The following is a 20,022-nucleotide window of genomic DNA, read 5'->3' as shown; positions in this document are numbered from 1 at the left end:
AATTTACGCGTCACTTTAACTTTAACATGTTATATCAAGTCATTTTGGAGACTCCAGCGACTTTTTAAAAAGTTCTGGCGACTTATCAAATGGAGTTAGTGAGCTGAAATTTACTTCGCAAACTAATTTCAACATGATATGAATTTTGGCTTCCCATCTCCATTAGATGAAATGTTTGGGAAATTTCAAGTTTCAAAAATCTACTGGAGGCTCCAGTAATTCTCAAAAAGTTGCTGGGGGTTGAAAATAGCGTATCAAAATTGGTTTTCAGAATGAATTTCGGGTTTCCAACTCCATTTTGATGAAATTTTGTGGGAATTTCGAGTTTCAAAAATCTGCTGAAGGCTCCAGAACTGCTCAAAACGGTTTGAAACAGTTTCCAATCGATTTAGCGTGTCAAAAATAGGGTATACCCTAAGTTTCAGCTTTCTTGGTCAATTTGGTAAAATTTTGGTTTTTTCCCTCATTTTTGGCCTAAATTTGATTTTCAAAAATTCACAAAAAATCGAAAAAGGCATTTTAGCACTTGAAATTTCGACAGGTGATGAATTTCTGTCTAATCTTTCGATCTACCTTTGTACGGTTTAAAAAATTTCGTGCAAGTCATATTGGAACGCAAAATCTGCAATTTCGGCTAACTTAATGTCAATCAAAATGGCCGCCATTTTGTAAGTAGACTTTTTATACGTCAGAAAGAGGTCAAAATAAGACGATTGTATAAATTTAAACTTTTTTTTATGTTTGAAATTGAAAATTGAATTTTTTCGAATTTTAGGGGTCAAATGGGTCAACTTCACCAATCGAAACTTTTGTTCGTGTTTTATATGAAGAGTGATATTCCAAAACTCGCTTTGTCCATTTTTATCAAAGTTGGGTTTTCAGTGGTACCTGGTAGATGAAGTATTAACTCACATTCCTACATCATCAACCTACCAAAATGAGGTGTTAAACTCACCTAAATAGCCAATTCACTAAAAAATTAAAAAAAAATAATGTTCCAAAAAGCGCTTTGTCCATTTTTATTGAAATTTTTTTCAGCAGTATTTAGTGGATGAAATGTATACCTACACTCCTACATCATAAATCCACCCAAATAAAGTGCTAAACTCGCCTAAAAAGCCAATTTACCCGTTTAAAGGGAAACCGTTTTTCCTCTCTCCTGAAAAGTTGTGAAAATGGACAAAGACAGTTTTGAAATATCACTTCCCTAAAAATCGCATATTTTCGCAAACATATTCAATTTTTTAAAATCAACTTCGCGAAATAATGCCATTCCAAATTTTTAATATGTGGTTCAGCATAAAAAGTTGTCTATAATATATTTTTTTCCAAATTTTTGAGAGTCGGGACAATATGAAAACTACGTTTTGAAACATTTCGAGCTAATTTTTCGTACGAAAAAAAGTGGCAACACTGATTTTTATGATATCACCAAAAAGCCTTTCAAAACCCCTAACCATGGGAAAAAGTTTCATTTTGGTATGTATTGCGGTTATCGAGTAATCCACTGCTGAAATGGATGATATTTCAAGCTCACTGAAAACTTTGACACCTCCTAGCAGCCTTCAAAAAAGAGCTAGAGGACTGCGATTCGCGCCATTGGTCATTCCTTCGGAACGTCATTCCACAGGAAAAATTTCAAAAGAATCGGCCACACCCTTTACCACTTCTTGGTCGAATTGACGCAGAATGAGCCTTCTATAAGTTCATTTTTGGATTTTTGAAGATTCAAAAACCGGAAAAGGCTGATTTTCAATGGAAACCTAAAAACTAAACAAATTTAAGAGTGGAAGCTGGCCAACTTGATTTCAGTCAGAATGAAATAAAATTATGATGAATGAGGAATGAGGATAGCATAGGTTGAAATTAGGTAGGTACATGAACTTAAAATTTTCGAGCCACGAACCTCGAATGATGTGAGTATTCACTCTGATTTTTCACAAACTAAACCCGGCAGCCAAAGATTACAGTGCATATGTGAGGTAAAAAAATACGTAAATACGAAAAATGTTTTTCATTTTGCGATAAGACTATAAAAATTTGTTCCTACTTCGCTATGACTAAGTTTTTAGGCAGTTTTTTCTTTGCAAAACATGTAGGAGTTGAACATCTGAAGAAATAACTGATTCGCGTTATTGATTACTTTTGAAACATAAATCAAGGCATGTCAATAACGTATTTCCTTCGTAGTTCGCATCGCACCTGTTGTATTTGATTGAAAAATTTTAGGTGTTCAAATATTAAGTGCTTCAATAAAACGATTCACTAAAAAATCACATCTGGGAAGTTTGCTTGCCACTGCGCAATAATGCCGTAACTATTTCTGAACGAAGGCTTCACACTCATGTTGATTGCTCGGTACATATAATACATTAAAATCCGGAATGAAATTTCCTATTCTAAAATACTGTTGGACGTTAAGAATTTTCAAAAATGTTTAGTTTTACTTTGTACTAACCAATTTTTTTTCTGAATACCAAACAAAATAATCATAATCTAACCCCTCCCCTTCCCCAAAGTTGGAGCCTGTTCCATTCGAGTTTTGTTTTGATGTGAGAATTAATCCTTAGAGTTATCTAAGTTGACAAAATGAGGATATAAAATTCTGATTGCTGCTTCGTTTAAAACTTTTCTTTGCGAACCCATAAAAAATTGTGGAAGGGGCACTTGAAAACATTTTCAGACCATACAATTTTATAGTTAGCAAATTTCTATCATTTATGGCCTTTTGAATAACCATACTTATTAATGGCTTATCGTTTCAACGAAATTTGGCAAATCCTCAGGGTTAGACAATCTCTTTATGAAAATGAATCAAACTCTTCAGTCGGTTCAACTTGACTATTTTGGATATTGTTGAAATATGTAGTACGGCTCAACACTTTGGAATCCTTTCTAAATGAGAATCCTGAAACAACATCAGAAAAAAGAAACTACCCAGATCAAATTTGAAAAAAAAAATTCAAAGTATGAACACTGGCCGGTCAAAATTCCTGCAAATGAACAAATCATTTCAAAATTTTGGTAAAATGAAATAAAATTTATCAAAAATTGCAAAACAGTGCTGACTTGCCTCAAGATATGTACTTACACTGATAAAAGCAATAAAATTACTTTAAAATGGCTTAAAAGTGACGATACTCCGGTTAAACTTGGAAAAACTGCACAAAAAAGTGTTGAAAGCATGTTAAAATATTATAAAAAAACAAAAACAAAAGAAATAGGTTCAAAATAAATGAAAACTAACAAAAAAAAAAAAAAAACATGGAATTTCAGTAAAACTTAGAGGAAATGGCAAAAAAATAGAAACTTGTTAGGAAGGTTTTCTTATTACTTAGTATTTTTCGATTTTTCAAAAATTTATATCCACGCCTTCAATTTTGAATGTAGGCAAAACGAATAACCTCAACTTGATTTCATCTTTCTACCTCAATTTGATCAGATTCTGATGTTTTCTTTTTCATAAATTTACAAATTCTGATCATTTTCAAAAATTAAAAAATTTTTGTTTTTTAAAAAAGATTTATAAATTTGGATTTGTTCTTCATTCAAAAAACTGCCAGAGGCTCCAGAATTACTCAAAGTGAGTTGAAACCGTTTCCAATCGATTTGGCAGGTCAAAAATAGAGTAAGTATATCCCACAGCTGTCTAGGTCAATTTTGTAAAATTTTGATTTTTCCCTCATTTTTGGCCTGAATTTAATTTTCAAAAATTAGCCAAAAATCTAAAAGTAGGTACACTTTACCACTTGAAATTCTGGCTGGTGATGAAGTTTTGCATGCTCTTTCGATCCAGCTTGTCCGGTTCAAAAAATGTTGTGCGAGTCCTATCAAAAATGCCACCATTTTATTCGTAAGGCCAATTGTTTTTCTGGAAATTTGGCTTTAAACTGTTCCTTTTTTCCTTAGGATGTCCCCTTCAAGAAAAACGTTCTCCAAGAGGGTCGACAGGGGAGAGGGTGCAATTATTCCTATATTTATGCCGGACTATGTAATTTTTGGAAAAATTAATTTGCTGCTCCCTAATCCTTCACTCAGTCAAATTACTACGTAGATATAAGAAGGGTGAAAGTCAATTATTTAACTCCAGTTGTACGACTAAAGATGTAACTTCTGCAACTTGAAACAACAAAATGAATCAGACTAGATGCAAAGAATAAATCCAGTAGCATCGAATCTCGATAGTCGATGTACCCGTTCGATCCATTAATAAAACAACATTATTTCGTTGCAATTCTTTATGCATAAGGACGAGGATACGAGGGCCGAGGGCATTTAAATGGTGTTGAATTAAACGCGATAAATCTACCAAACCAGGCCGAATATGTTTTATAGTGGTCGCATTAACGTAGTATAAGAGTGCGAATCTCACAGCTACTATCTTGGCTGCAGTAGCTAAGCCATAAAACACTATCAAACATCTACACACGCTTAAAAAGCAGCAACAACAACAGCAAAGAAGAAGTAGTACATGTAAGAAGAAGAGCATCACACAAAAAAAAAGAAGAAGAAATACGGTATAAGTAAGAAGAGAATCGTTTTCCAACAACAGTAGCCGGTTAAATCGACGGTAGTCTCTGGTATAAGAGAGCGCGGACAACACGCCGCACCATACACACAGGCGAAAATAAATTAACAATTCATTACATTTTAAGATGTGCGAAGAGAAAAGAGTAAAAGCTCGGTTAAAAGGACAGCGGCGAATGGTCATAAATCTGCGGGTCGAGACTTGCGGGAGACGGAAGTGCGCCGTAAATCATGGCTGTAGTGACCAATGGTGTATACACCTAACAAATAGTGTATAGTAGAGAGAAGATACTCCTCGTACTATGGTATAGTGTACGAGCGACGAGCACACAGGCCAGCAGGCGAAACCTTCGCTACAATAATTCAATAGCTTGGACAGGCGACGGCAGCGGACGCCGCACCGGCAGCGGTTTAACTTTCCTATATAATACCTTATCCTTTCTTGACAGCTTAATTACACACCACCGTGTTCTGTCTACGTGTTATCAAACCTACTCTACTCCACTCGTATGTATGTAGTACTCATCCTCTTCTTCTGTAGTTACTCACTTGCGACTATATATTTGTATTTTGTACACATATGATGGGTTTTGTGTACCATGCCCTATGGCTTTACTTTTACTGCTTCTCGTCTTGTGCCCCTGGTGCCCTAAGTCATGGCGTACGGTTGACTGACGCCACTATAGCAGAATTTCCTCGAATATTACTTACATCGATGGCGTTTTCAACGTTTCAGTGTTCCAAACAAATTTACCCTTGGTATCCATTGCCAAACATAAAATATCCAACTGGTTGGTTACTTACCTACTTTGAATTTGATGAAGTGACTATTCGTATTTCAGCAACTTTCCGAGAGGGAATGGAGGGTTGGGGTCATTCGTGGAAATGCCGAAAAATCGCCAATTTTCCCTTCAAAAATTTCCCCTCTCCCTCTTCGTTTCATTCCCCAAAAGATGTTGAAATTTGTTTCATGCTTCAAGAATATTAAAATGATAGGGTCTGGTCTAATGAGAAGGTCAAACAGGTCCTCACTCTGATTTTCTTCTTTATGGTCTCAAACGATGACAATTGAGAGGAGGAGGGGAGGGGTCAAAATTTATTCAGATCAAAAATTTTTGAGCTGAAATTTCTCAATTTCCAAGAATTTTAAAGTTCGATAAGAAAACGATGAAAGGCAGAACTACTTTACAATTTTTCTAAAAAATTGTACGTAAGTAGGACGATAGCAGAATACGTAGCAGAGCACATGAGCAAAAAATAAGACAAAACCAGCAAAAACAACGCTGTTAGACACCTCGTGATCTCATATTTTTTACTCTTAATATTCAGCTTCTAAAAAATTTCTTTGAGAATTTGAAAAATTATCCTGCAGCCTCCGTCTGAGGTTCATAGAAATGAGATGAAATTCAGTTTAAGTGCACCCTATTTTCGAAATCACATACTTATTGCGAAGTGGATTGCAGGCAATTTCAATCCGTTTTGGAGCCTCCAGCGAATTTTTGGAAACTTCTGTTTTTCAAAAAATGTCACAAAATCTGTCCAAATTGACTTCAGCTCATACTGTTTCAAAGTAAAGTTCGACTTCCAAACACCATTGATGAAATCTTGTGGAAATTCTAAGTTTCAAAAATCTGCTGGAGGATCCAAAATGACTATGATAACGTGTTCAAGTTGGCGTGCAGCGTAAATTTCGAATTTCCAACTTTATGTGATGAAATTTTGTGGAAATTTCAAGTTTCAAAAATCTGTTAGAGGCTCCAGTGGTTTCTAAAAAGTTTCTGGAGGCTCCAAAATGGCTTGATAACGTGTTCAAGTTGTAATGAAGCGTAAATTTCGAATTTTCAACTTCATTTGATGAAATTTTATGGAAATTTCAAGTTTCAAAAATCTGCTAGAGTCTCCAAAACTTTTCCAGAAGGTCGCTGGAGGGTCCAAAATGACTTGATAACGTGTTAAAGTTGGAATATAGCGTAAATTTTCAATTATCAATTTTATTTGATGAGATTTTGTGGGAATTTCAAGTTTCAAAAATCTGTTGGAGGCTTCAGTGGTTTCTAAAATGTTTCTGGAGGCTCCAAAATGGCTTGATAACGTGTTCAAGTTGGAATGAAGCGTAAATTTCAAATTTCCAACTTCATTTGATGAAATTTTATGAAAATTTCAAGTTTCAAAAATCTGCTAGAGTCTCCAAAACTTTTCCAGAAAGTCGCTGGAGGCTCCAAAATGACTTGATAACGTGTTCATGTTAGAATACAGCGTAAATTTCCAACTATAAACTTCATTTGATGAAATTTTCTGGAAATTTCAATTTTCAAGAATTTGCTGGAGGCTCCGGTGGTTTCCAAAAATTTGCTGCAAGCTCAAAAACCATTTGATATTCACCTGCAGTTGGCCTTTACTCAATTAAAAATTTATTTTTCTAGTTGAAATATACGCACCTCCCTTCCATTGTAAAACCCCTGGCTCATCTCAACAATCAACTTTTGTCGTAGATATGCACGAAAAAAAAGTTAATTGATTTAAGTTCAACTCTCATTTTAATTTTTCAGCTGAAGATGGCTAAAAAAATCTCGCTTTAAAAATAACTGCTGGAAAATTTTATGTTAGTTCTACAATTTTGTGTGTCGTCATTTTTTCTCTCATAAAACTGATTCATCTTAAAAATCAAAATTTTTCTGAAGAAAAAAAATCCACATTTTTCATCAACGACAATGATTTAAGTTGAACTCAATTTTCAAGCTAAAAAATCCCTGAAACAAAAACCTTTGAAAAAAATACGTGGTTTCATTCGGCTAATGGAAAATGCCATTCTCCACAATTATCTTTTTTTTCTTATTTTACAATTTTGGAACTTCGATTTTTTTTTTGAAAACCAACTTCCTCTTCAGAAAAAATTGGCATTCAAATAAATTATCAATTAAAAATATGTATAAGTTAATTTACTCAATCTTGAAAAAAAAAACTTTTCAAAGTGACATTTGAAGTTAGTGGGAGCTACTCGTATCTAAATCCTTTTTTTTTTTGAAATTATTACTGAAAACCATTAAAAGAGTCACCAGTAATTTTCATCGTATATTACAACAAATACAACGAATTCTTAAACTAATTACAAAAATTGTTACGAATAAAATTATATTCAAAAACGTGTGTCTCTTGAACGAATAATTCACGCCGGATGAGCGTGATACGAGGATCGAGGTAGGTGGGGGGAGGGGAGACAGCAACGTACCAGTTGCGGGACACGTAGTAATCGGTAAATACGGCTGTAATTACGCGAATGGCGTAATTACTGTAAACATTCCGCCGCCGTCGACGTCTCTTATGGCGTCGAAACTTCGTCTGTGTCCAAAAGTGGGATCAATTTTGCCACAGGTCGGCGAAGCGTTGACCCATTTCGCGTGCGGAGGTCAACGACACGAACTACGTCGTCTGAGCCAGGGTGAAGGTGAATGACCCGAGCCAGCGGCCAGGTGAGAGGTGAGGTGTTCTCCTGAATCAGCACGATATCGTCGATCTGATAGGAGCGAGCCGGATCTGTCCATTTATGGCGCTTCTGTAAGGAGGTGAGATATTCCTCGGACCATCTGCGCCAAAACGTATTTCTCAACTGGGTTGTGAGATCCCAGCGTTGAGAGTAGCGGATCTTCTCGTTCTCAGTTATGTCGTCAGGTATAGCCACTAAAGGGCGGCCAATGATGAAATGACCAGGGGTGAGCGCATCCGGCTCCAGCGACGAGCTTTTAATTGGAGTCATTGGCCTTGAATTCATTATAGCTTCGATCTGGCATAAAACTGTGCCAAATTCATCAGCTGTGAGTACAGTTGAACCCATCGTACGATACAGATGATTTTTCATGATTCTGACCGCCGATTCCCAGAGGCCACCCATATGGGGTGCTGACGGTGGGTTGAAATTCCACTCAATCGGATGCGGCCAAGAGTGAGCTTGGATCTGCGGCGATTTTGAGAGCTCCGCGAACTTCTGAGTGAGTTCACTGGCAGCACCAGTGAAGTTCGTTCCGTTGTCCGAGTATATAACTGACGGAGAACCGCGGCGCGCCGCAAAACGCTTGAGGGCTGCCAAAAACGCCGCTGTTGTAAGATCGAGGACCATTTCTAAGTGCACTGCTCGTGTGCTAAAACAAACGAACACAGCTACGTACGTCTTCAGGGCAGTGGCGCTTCGAGTGCGGATCTCAGATTTGCGAGTAAAGGGTCCAGCATAGTCTACGCCGACGACTGAAAATGGCGCATTCGGACGTACGCGGTCCTCCGGAAGGTCGGCCATTGGTGGTATTCTCTGTGCGTTGCGTCGGAATCGCGCACATTTTGCGCAGGTGCGTATTGCTTTCTGAATAGGTGCGGTGAGGTTTCCAACGAACCAATAGCTGCTGCGGAGATACGAGTTGATGAACTGTAGGCCTGCGTGAGCAAATCTGAAGTGAGCGTCGCGAATAAGCAGCTGCGTTAAGCGGTGGTTTGCGGGTAGGATGAGTGGATGCCGCCGCCGGTAAGGCAATTCGGCGCGTGATATCCGGCCACCAACGCGTACAAGGTCGTTGTCCAGTAAGGGGGCTAAGGATGAGAGAGGACTTCGGCGAGGTAACGTCTTCTGAGCCTTCAGCTTCTCAATCTCCTTGCCATAAGCTTCCTCCTGAGCAGCTTTAACCAATTCCAATTCAGCTCTTCGAAGTTCGCGAGCTGAAAACTGACCTTGGGGTAGTGGTGTTTGCCGAATTTTAGCGAGCAAATAATCCTTGACTCTCAGCCAAGCAGCGACCTTGTTACGAGCACTGGAGAACTCCGAGTAGCGAGAGATGAGGTATCTGGCCACTGGTGGGTATTCTGCCAAGGGCGCTTTGCTCGCTGAGATTACGTTCACGTAAACCTGTGCTGCTGGAGTAGAATCGAGGTCGAATTCAGCACGTACCACAGGGGCCGGAGGGCTTGTAGCATTCTGAAGAAAATCTGGGCCATTGGTCCAGAGCGTTGAGCGTTGCTGGAAGGCCGAAAACGAGTCGTCGCGCGTTGCCATGTCTGCTGGATTCTGATCACCGGAAATATGTCGCCATTGCTCGAAGTTTATAGCTGTGGAGATACGTTTCACTCGATTAGCCACGTAGGGCTTCCAGTGGCTTGAGTCTCTGGCTAGGTAGGCTAAAACAACCATCGAGTCTGTGTACATGTAACAGCTGGTGAGGGGGTAGTTCAAAGTCGTCGCTACCTCCTGTACAAGTTGAACTAGCAGGTCAGCTGCGCATAATTCGAGCTGTGGGATGGTGCGAGATTGATTCTGCGGTGCTACTCTCGTTTTCGATCTGATGAGACATGTCGACGGTGTCCCCTCTTGCCAACTTCGGATGTAAACACAGGCAGCATAGGCCTGCTTGCTTGCATCGCCGAATCCGTGAATTTCGAACCGTGACTCAGCTGGGAGCTTCGGATCGCCGGTACGCAGGTATCGTTCGAATTTCATCGTCGCAGCAATGGGTAGTTTCTTGCAAAATGCGTCGAAGTCTTTCTGAAACTGCGGGCTAACTGGATCGTCCCAGCCAGCATTCACACTCCAGAGCTGCTGTATTAGGAGTTTCCCAGCAATCGTTAGAGGCGCTAATAAGCCCAGAGGGTCGAAAATACTGGCTACAAACGATAAAGCGCTGCGCTTTGTCAAAGTCTTTCCAGCCCACTTCAAGTTGGTGAGTGAAACGAACTCGAAAACGTCCTTTTCGGTGTTCCAATCAATACCGAGCGCGCGGCCTTGCGCCGCAGGCTTGTCCGCGGATTCCGGAGCGGTGGTGGTTGCTGGCAGTAGGCCTGGGTCGTTTGCTTGCCATTTGCCCAACTCCAGGCAAGCTGATGAAAGCGCATCAATCAATTCATCACGAAGTGCGATGGCTTCAGTGAGACTCTCAGCTCCTCCGGTGAAATCGTCTATGTAAGATCCCTTTAGGATCGCCGCCGCCGCTGCCGGATGCGTCTGCTTATTCTCTGCTGCGATCTGATAAACACAACGAACCGCTAAATAGATCGCGCTCCTTGTGCCGTATGTAATGGTGTTCAGCTCGCATTCTATCACCCCGCCGTTTTCGTCATACCAGAGAATATGCTGCCAGGTTCGATCTTCTGGATCAATGAGGAACTGTCGAAACATCTTGATGATATCAGCCATGAAGGCGTAGCGGTACGTTCGGAACACTGTCAGGACTTCGTAAACAGGTTTCTGCAAGATTGGACCTGCTGGAAGGATGTCGTTCAGTGACAGACCATTCGTGGTGCGCATTGAAGCGTCAAAAACTACGCGAATTTTTCCATTATGGAACACAGAGTGATGAGGGATGTAGTATTTCGCTTGTCCGAGGGTGTTTACTCTAGTCATATGGCCTAAAGCTTCATATTCTCGGAGAAATTCGCGGTAACTGTCACTGACCTTACATCTAGCGAGACGCTGCTGCGCCATCTTGTAAGACTCGCCAAGTTGGCCTTGTAAGATGGGTAGGCGCACTGAAAAACGTCCGTTGATGCGAGTATGAGTCTTGATAAAAAGCTGTTCGGCGAATTCATCCTGCACAGAAAGCTCTTTCTTCGGTTGTGCTGATAATTCGTCGCTGAGACCTAGGAACTGACTTACGGCATCAAATTCGGCTCTCTGTACAGTAGTTGCAGTGCAGCGGACGCCGGAATCGATAGCTGAGGCAGAGTATGGGCCGGAGACCACCCAGCCAAGGCGAGAAGCGAGCAGCGTAGGCGCGGACGCCTGTTTGATGATTTCCGGCAGCATTATATCGTATAGGTAGTCGGCACCTATCAAAATGTCAACGGATTTTGACTGATAGAATCTCGGATCGGCGAGCTGATACTGGCTGATAAACTGCCATGTTGACGGAGGCGCGAAGCTGCAGCTGGGTAGGGGGTCTGTGATGTAATCTACTACCGATGCGTGTATAATTCTTGAGAACTGCCCATCATTCGAGGCAATGCGGATGGATGCGGAGGAGGTGGCGGAGGTCTGTGAGCCGCCTACCCCTCCTATCTGAATCGCCGATCTACGTAGATTGAGATTGAGCTGTCTAGCTACCTGACTCGTAATGAGCGTTATATGGGATCCGCCATCCAATAACGCCGTTGCTGTACACGTCTGATTACTTTCCTTGCCGCTGGGTGACGCACAGAGCATCGCAGTGCCAAGTAGCACATTACGTAAACGTCGTTGAGCCACACCAGTAACGACAGTAGCAGCTGGATCTGGTTTAGGCGGTGTTGATGTGTCGTGTGGCGTTCCGGTTGCCGACGCACTGCCTGACGCGCCTGAGCCAGTGCCTGGCGCTCCCGATCCAGTACCTGATGTTGCGGATCCGCTGGAAGCCTGCTGGAAATTTGCCGAATGGAGTAAGGTGTGGTGAGAACGACCGCAAGTTTTACACCGTACAGATTTACAGGCTTTGGACCAGTGTGAGTTCGAAAAGCAATTCACACACAGCTTCTCCTCACGTACCTTCTCGTAGTGTTGTGTAGGTGAGAGCGCCTTGAAAGCATCACACTGGTATAACGCATGGGCTTTGTTACACACAGGACAGGTACGAACTGTGTCGGCGTTCTCTGGCTTGTTGGAGACTAACGTTGCGGCGCTACGAGTGCGCGCAGCCTGTTGACGCGCCTTTGTACCAGTGTTCGGTGCGTTGTTGGAGTTCTCAGGAGCAACGAAGACAGATGCGAGTACTCGAATGCGCTTTTCAAGGAAATCCATCAGCTCAGTGTAGGAGTCAACGTCCGGATCCTCCTCCTCTGTGCTTGTAAGCGAATCACTCAACGAAGTTTCCCATAATTCTCTCGTACGTGTATCTAGCTTTGTGACAACGAGCTGTGTGATCAGTTCATTGGCTAACTGATCGCGCTTAAAACCCATATTCTCAACAGCTCGGATGCTCACAGTGGTAGTATTTACTAACTTACGTAGGGATTCCGCATCGTTTTCACGGACACTTTTCAGCTCGGACAACTGCTGCAGGTTGATGCGGAGATTCAAACGCTTATTGTCATACCTCTTTCGAAGTATTCGGAGCACTACATCGTAATTACCTTCTAATACCTTTATGTTATCTACCAACTTGGCAGCATCACCCTTTAAGCAACTGAATAGGTATTCCAACCTATGTATATCAGGTATTGAAGGATCTTGAAGAGCAGTTGAGAAACGTTGAAAGAAACTGGTCCAGTTGTCAGTTGGAGGTTGGCCACTGAACTCTGGTAAACCTATCTTGGGCAGACGAATATTGAGCTTGGGACCTCTGCAGCTCAGATAACTTCCTTCACTAGCTACTGTTTCCTTCGTTTCCATGCTATCGAGTAGAGTTTCTGCTTGTGCCATGGTACTTAGAAGCAAGTTTTCGAGCTCAATAGCTGCTTCGCCAGTTTCCGTTTCATCCTCAATGAGAAGTTCTTCATTGAGTTGGCGAGCTTCTGTGTAACGTTGCTCTAAGTTCTGTATTCGTCGCCGAAGTTCGCGTGACGATTTCACTGTTGCTGGGTTCACTATCCACTGTAACGTTACTTCACAAGTCGTACGGATGTTGTCAATTAACTTACGGATTGATGCCGGAGTACGTTTTGACGGTGCCATGATACTGGGTGTGATAACTGCAGTGCAGTTATTGCTAGAACGAACTTTTTGCAGTGCAAAAACTACCGAATACGAACTTCTCGCAGTGCGAGAATACTAACGAATCATTAAGATCTTGAATCAACTAAAAAATACGCGAATATTTATCACGTCGGTAGGTCACCATTATGAAAACCATTAAAAGAGTCACCAGTAATTTTCATCGTATATTACAACAAATACAACGAATTCTTAAACTAATTACAAAAATGGTTACGAATAAAATTATATTCAAAAACGTGTGTCTCTTGAACGAATAATTCACGCCGGATGAGCGTGATACGAGGATCGAGGTAGGTGGGGGGAGGGGAGACAGCATCGTACCAGTTGCGGGACACGTAGTAATCGGTAAATACGGCTGTAATTACGCGAATGGCGTAATTACTGTAAACAATTACGAATTCCATTCCATTGATTTTCATGTTGATTTTGGCCATTCTCAAAACATTTTTTAAAAATCAATACCCAATTTTTATAGATAATTGAAAATTTCAATTGATTATCAATAATCTCGGATTTCTTCCATTCTTGCTCACAATTGGATGATTGTAATTTGTTGACTACCTTTCAATATCGCATGAAGGTCGATTCAGTAGATTCGAGAATTCAAAAAAATCATAAAATCGTTCAAACAATGACAATGTCTGCACTCCACGTCATTTTCAATACCGCTTGATCAACATTTTACAAGTGTTCTTTGCGAAAAAAGACAAGAAAACAGGAGAAAAACCCATCGAAATAATCATTAATTCAAACAATTGACATATTTATCGCTCGTAGGCAAATTTCATGAAAGTACGGTGAGTCAATTTATATGTAGATTCGATTTCTTTCTTTTTGGACATTGATGCAATGAAATGAAATGAAATCACACTCGTGGAAAACACATGTTGCATATTTCAAAGCAAACAGATAATGGGATATCTACCTAAACCAACATTATAGGAGTAGGTGTTCCATTCAGTCGAAATTTTAATTCAGCACCATGCAGATTATTTTGAAAATTTCACGACCATCCGAAGAAAAGCACCAGGTACAATCCCAGATCCCTCATAATAATAAGTATATATTTTTTTTAAAGGCAGGTATAAAAAAAAGCAAACCTAATGGGCGTTCAAATTACAAATTACATGGAAATTTTTCAAATTTAGTACCTTTTGAAATATGAAACTAGATTCATTCACATTCAAGAAGCCTTACATATAATAACTTGACCGAATCTTATAACCTTTCACCGACATGCTTTTCATCTACAATGTTTACCCTCGAGGTATCCTACACATCCACAACACAATCGAATCTGACTTCTCGAAATAGCTACCTACCCTTCCCATCACTTGTGCTCTTGCTACTGCTTTATTGTTATACCTGATGAAAAGATTAATTTTCCAAAACATGGTTATAATGGAAAAAACGCGATGCCGCCGCTAAATTAAAAACCCGTCGATATAGAATTTTTACTCGAGATATAGTACAAAAAAGATCATTCACGCGTAAACCAGCAAAGAACACGGATATCTATGGCATATGAGTGTGCATCGCAAGGAGATGAGGGACGAGCGAGGAAACTAAATGTTAAAAACATAATCGACCAAAGAACGTTTATAAAGAGAAGAAAAAAAACCTGGCTACTGTTCAAGTGGAAACACTACCAGAGAGAGAGAGGAGAGACCGTATAAATTCAGGTAGAAATGTTTATACTAGTAGCCCATTTCAACTGTCGGATCTGCTCAGGGCTGCTGTGCTCGTTAAAATCGTATTCATTGGTTGAAAGCGCCGCCGCGACTGCGGCCACCGAAAATTTGATTAAATATGATCGGACCACCCGCATTTTCAACTTATCGCCGTCTCTCTAAAAACCAACTCTCGGACACTTATCCGATTTGACGTGTTCTCAAACATCTCTTTATTCCGACTATCGTCGTTATGAATCGTATCCTTTTTTCCTTCTCTTGTGAGATTGCTTCTGCTGGACACTGGACAGCTACTTGAAAATGCTACACGGTGAGCAGATGAGCACACACTTATACTCGTAACTAACAAAATGCAGTTTTGTAGGTATTCGATTCAATGCACATATTATCATCGCGGTTTTAAGTCTACTCCGAGCAGAAACACGATTTTTAGCGTTAAAAAAAATCATCGAATGTTTTTTTGAACAATAAAAAAACTCCACCACTCCTTTTTTGTAATTTTTAGGAACTTTTGAGGGCCGTGAAGTCGTCGGAGGGGTTGAATAAAAAAATATATTGATATTCGTATAATTAAAATCTTCAAAAACCAAATAAATCCATGATTTTTGAAATTTGCAGGGAAGGGTATTCCCAGGTAAAAAATGCGAAATGGCCCAGATCCCAGATTTGGAAAATTATGATGGAGTATTGTTGGGTACGTCCAAAAAATGTTGAGTGGAATTTCCGCACCTCAACCCACCTCCTTAGACAGTGTAGCCAAAAAACGTGTTTTTTGCGGAAAAAACTAGATATCCATGAAAATAAGTAAATTAGGTAGGTATTGTAAAAAAAAAAAAACACTTCTGCTTTTAGCCATTTTCAAAATTTCTGCTTTTTGTGAAAATTGTCAGCAAGTTCATACTTTTTTGACAAGTTATCCAAAAAAATTCTGTTTCCTGCTGAAATACCTAAGTACCTGTAGTCAATAAAATTTTGTTATTAGCCGAAATAGTCTGAAAGTACAGCTTTTGCAAAAATTGTCAAAAAGCCTTAACGTCTGTCAAAATTTTGTCTGGAAGTGATGGTTTTTCCATTTTTAAAACCAATCTTCGTAATTTTATATTTTTTCTCTCGATTTCCTTTTCCATTCATTTTTTCCAGTTCTTTTTGTAAATAAAAAATTCTGACGCCAAAAAAATGTGAAATTATACTTCTTGTAAATAAAATGACATAGGGTCATTCCACGTCAATTAAACCAAGAAGTGGTAGAGGGGTTCGGTGATTTTTTTGAAATTTTTCCTGTGGAAAGACCTTCCGAAGGGACGACCAATGGCGCAAATCGCAGCCCTATAGCCCATTTTTAAAGGCAGCCAGGGGGTGTCAAAGTTTTTTGTGAACCTAAAATATCATCCATTTCAGCAATGGATTACTCGATAACCGCAGTACCTACCAAAATGGAACATTTTACCATAGTTAGGGGTTTTGAAAGGCTTTTTGTTGATATCATAAAAATCAGTGTTGCCAATTTTTTTCGTACAAAAAATTGGCTCAAAAAGTTTCAAAATGTAGTTTTCATATCGTTTCGACTCTCAAAAATTCTGAAAAAAATATATTATGGACAACTTTTCATGCTGAACAAGATATTGAAAAATTGGGATGGTAACATGTTGCAAAGTTGATTTTAAAAAATTTAAAGTTTGCGAAAAATGCGATTTTTTGATTTAAAACATGAAAAAAAGTTTTGATAGGTGAAATTGACCCATTTGACTCCAATTTTTACGTATTTGTTGAAAAAGTTGAAAAACACCTCTCTCACTCGATGAAATGAACTCCTCACCAAAAAAATCAAAATTCGAAAAGATTCAAAAAATGAACGAATTTTTATTTTTCTGTTGTGAGTGTAATTCTTATCAACTTTTTCATGAAATACGTCAGAAAGAGTTCAAAATAAGACAACTGAATAAATTTAAACTTTTTTTGATGTTTGAAATTGAAAATTGAATTATTTCGAGTTTTGGTTTTTTTGTGAGGAGTTCATTTCATCGAGTGAAAGGGGTTCTTCAACTTTTTTAACAAATACGTAAAAATAGGGGTCAAATGGATCAACGTCACCTATCAAAACTTTTTTTCATGTTTTAAATCAAAAAATCGCATTTTTTCGCAAACTTTAAATTTTTTTAAATCAACTTTTCAACATGTTACCATCTTAATTTTTCAATATGTTTTTCAGCATAAAAAGTTGTCCATAATATATTTTTTTCAGAATTTTTGAGAGTCTGAACGATGTGAAAACTACGTTTCGAAACTTTGTGAGCTAATTTTTTGTACAAAAAAATGTGGCAACACTGATTTTTATGATATCACCGAAAAGCTTTTCAAAACCCATAACTATGGGAAAATGTTCCATTTTGGTAAGTATCGCGGTTATCAAGTAATCCACTGCTGAACTGGATGATATTTTTGGTTCACTGATAACTTTGACACCCCGTGGCTGCCTTTAAAAATGGGCTAGAGGGCTACGATTTGAGCCATTGGTCATCCCTTCGGAAGGTCTTTCCGCAGGAAAAATTTCAAAAAATCACCGAACCCCCCTACCACTTCTTGGTTCAATTGACGTGGAATGACCCTATATACCAACCTATGTTTATCACATCTATCCATAAGATACACAACAAATATTTTTTCAGATTATATAGTATGGTTAAAGGACTTTCAAAAATACTGAAACATTGATTTTTCAAACGATTTGTCCCTCTTGATAGGGCAATTTTTGTTAAAAATTTTTTTCATCTCTTGTAAGCTAAATTTAGATTAATTTGGTCAATTTTTTTATGGTTCGTAATTTCCATTGAAAAATATTTGGATATTTTTGGAATCACTTTTTTTCATTCACTTTCATGAGATGTTGACTTGATTTTTCTATTTTCACGTAAAGTATGTAGCTCTTAGTTTTGGGACAATAATCTGATTTTGGACCAATGCATGATCTAGAACAAATTTTAGATGACTTTTTAATCCAATTTTGGTATTTTTTTCCAAAGTTTTTGAATTTTGGTAAGATTCGTTGAACACTTGTGTAGGTATGGTACTTTTTAGATTTAAAAAAGATTTTGTTAAAATTTTTAAAAATTGAAATTGAAATTATTTTTTCCTGTAATTATTGATTTTGACTTCGGCTATCGAACAATTTTCGGATAATTTGTATTCTTGTCAACTTTTTGTTAGTTTTACTCGCGATATTTTAATTTTGAAAGATTTTTTTCACCATGCATTTCAGTAAGTAGGAACGTGTTTAAATTGAAAGGAATGTGAGAATTGTAACATTTGTAACTGAATTGCTGTGATCTCAATTTGAATTTTTTTGGTATTTTTTATACACAGAGCTTATGCATGATTGAAAAAAATTGTGTTGAAATGTCCAGAATTTTCTCCTCACTACTCATGAATATCGATTTTTTCCCTCAAAAACGAGTTTTTTGGCTATACCGTCCAGGGGGGTGAGTGGGTGGAGGGGGGAGAAATTCGACTCGAAATTTTTTTTTGGTCGAGGCATCCAACAATAATCTATCATAATTTCCCAAACCTGGGAACAGGGCCATTTCGCCTATTTTACCTGGGAATGCCCTTTAAAGTCAGTATTCTTTCAATACATTAACATAACCCAGCCCCTGGAGTACAGAAATTAGGCAAACATACTTACTATAGGATTAACTTGCTAGATACCGTACCAAAGTGTTGCTTAGTTTTGGGGTAAAAAGCGTTAATTTTATAGTAGTGAAAAATCCTATGCATTATTCTGTTTTAATTGATTAGGTGCTTCTTTTTTTAGAGGGGAAGAAGGATGATAACTTCTTTCAAATTTGAATCTTTCCTACAGAAAAAAAAAAGAATGGAGGAAAAGAAAATTTTTTAAGTCTATCTATTGGAAAATAAAACGGTTCGTTGTCTCTGCTTGATTTGCAATGCTTCAATTTCATGGACCATAATTGAATTCATTTCTCTGGTGGATCATCATCTTCACAGAAACATTCGATGTACCATCTCTGGCCCCACGATCCCACGATTAACCTGGAAAAAAATTTCCAAACATGATTAAAATGGGCTTGAAGCTTACTGAAATTTTTATAAAGCAGATAAAAAGTGAGAATGAATTTGAGATTTCAATTTGAACTTGCTCTTCATTTCAAAATCTGGCTATTATATCAATAGTTCCCTTCATAATCACACGATCAGTTTTGATGAAAAATATCGTGATTCTTCTGAAAATTGCCAAAATTGGTGGAATGAGCATCATTTTTGAAGTCTAGATTTTGTGGTATGGGTTTAGACCTCGTTTTGTGATTTTTTTTGACCATTATATCCAAAAATCCTGCATTTTTCTCAAATATTACACCAAATTGTATACGTACCAGGTAAAATACCAATTGATCGTATCGTATTGAATTTTACATGTTCTTTAAGCACGACAAAGAAACGTGAAACCGTCTTTCTACCTACCAATTGTCATGACGTAACCCTTAAGGCTGCTTTTTACTAATAAATCGCACTTTACAGCTCGACAATTGAATAAACAATTACGTTTACGAAAACTCGTGTTTATTTGATTTAAAAAATGAAATCACAGGTGACGATATCGCCATCGCAGCGATAACTTCAATAGAAAAAATTCTTCGTTCAAATGCAACTACATAGGTACGTAAGTACATAGCCTATCTACTCAGTCTATACGCAATTTGAACAACAGAAATCCACCAACGTAGGTACATATATGTTTTGAAAAAATTTACTCAAGGTCGGAATCGAATACACGATGGTAAAATTTTCATTCGTGATTTTATACTGTAAATCGAGGGTTTCAAACAAATTCCTCCGCGTGTTGTTCAAAACACAAATTCTGTGTTTTTATTTATTTTTATTTTTTTGGAAAAGGGTACCCCCGGATAAGATAGGCAAAATGCCCTTAACCTCAGATTTCGATGAAACTCACAGGGTATGTTTAGTACCCCCAAAAAATAATTTTGGGCCCATAGCCCGCTCCCCAACCCACCCCCCTCAGCCAGGGGGGCCAAAAAACGCGTTTTTCAGGGAAAAAATTCTGTTTCAGCGCGTGTTTGAGATAAATTTATTCTGTAAACGAATATAGTTAGAGGACACATGGGGGTACCT

At 38.6% G+C, this 20,022-nt stretch overlaps 1 protein-coding gene across 1 annotated transcript; it reads right to left on the bottom strand.

Annotated features, from left to right (window-relative positions):
* Positions 1-7,846: 7,846 nt before the first annotated feature.
* LOC135833643 (uncharacterized) lies at positions 7,847-13,144 on the bottom strand. Its single transcript, XM_065347413.1, has one exon. It carries the CDS (start codon positions 13,142-13,144, stop codon positions 7,847-7,849), a length of 5,298 nt encoding a protein of 1,765 aa, XP_065203485.1.
* Positions 13,145-20,022: the final 6,878 nt, after the last annotated feature.

Source organism: Planococcus citri, chromosome 2, assembly GCF_950023065.1.
Source record: "Planococcus citri chromosome 2, ihPlaCitr1.1, whole genome shotgun sequence".
Lineage (NCBI taxonomy): Eukaryota > Metazoa > Arthropoda > Insecta > Hemiptera > Pseudococcidae > Planococcus > Planococcus citri.
Note: the sequence above shows the minus strand (reverse complement) of the source record. Positions and strands in the feature narration are given on the sequence as shown.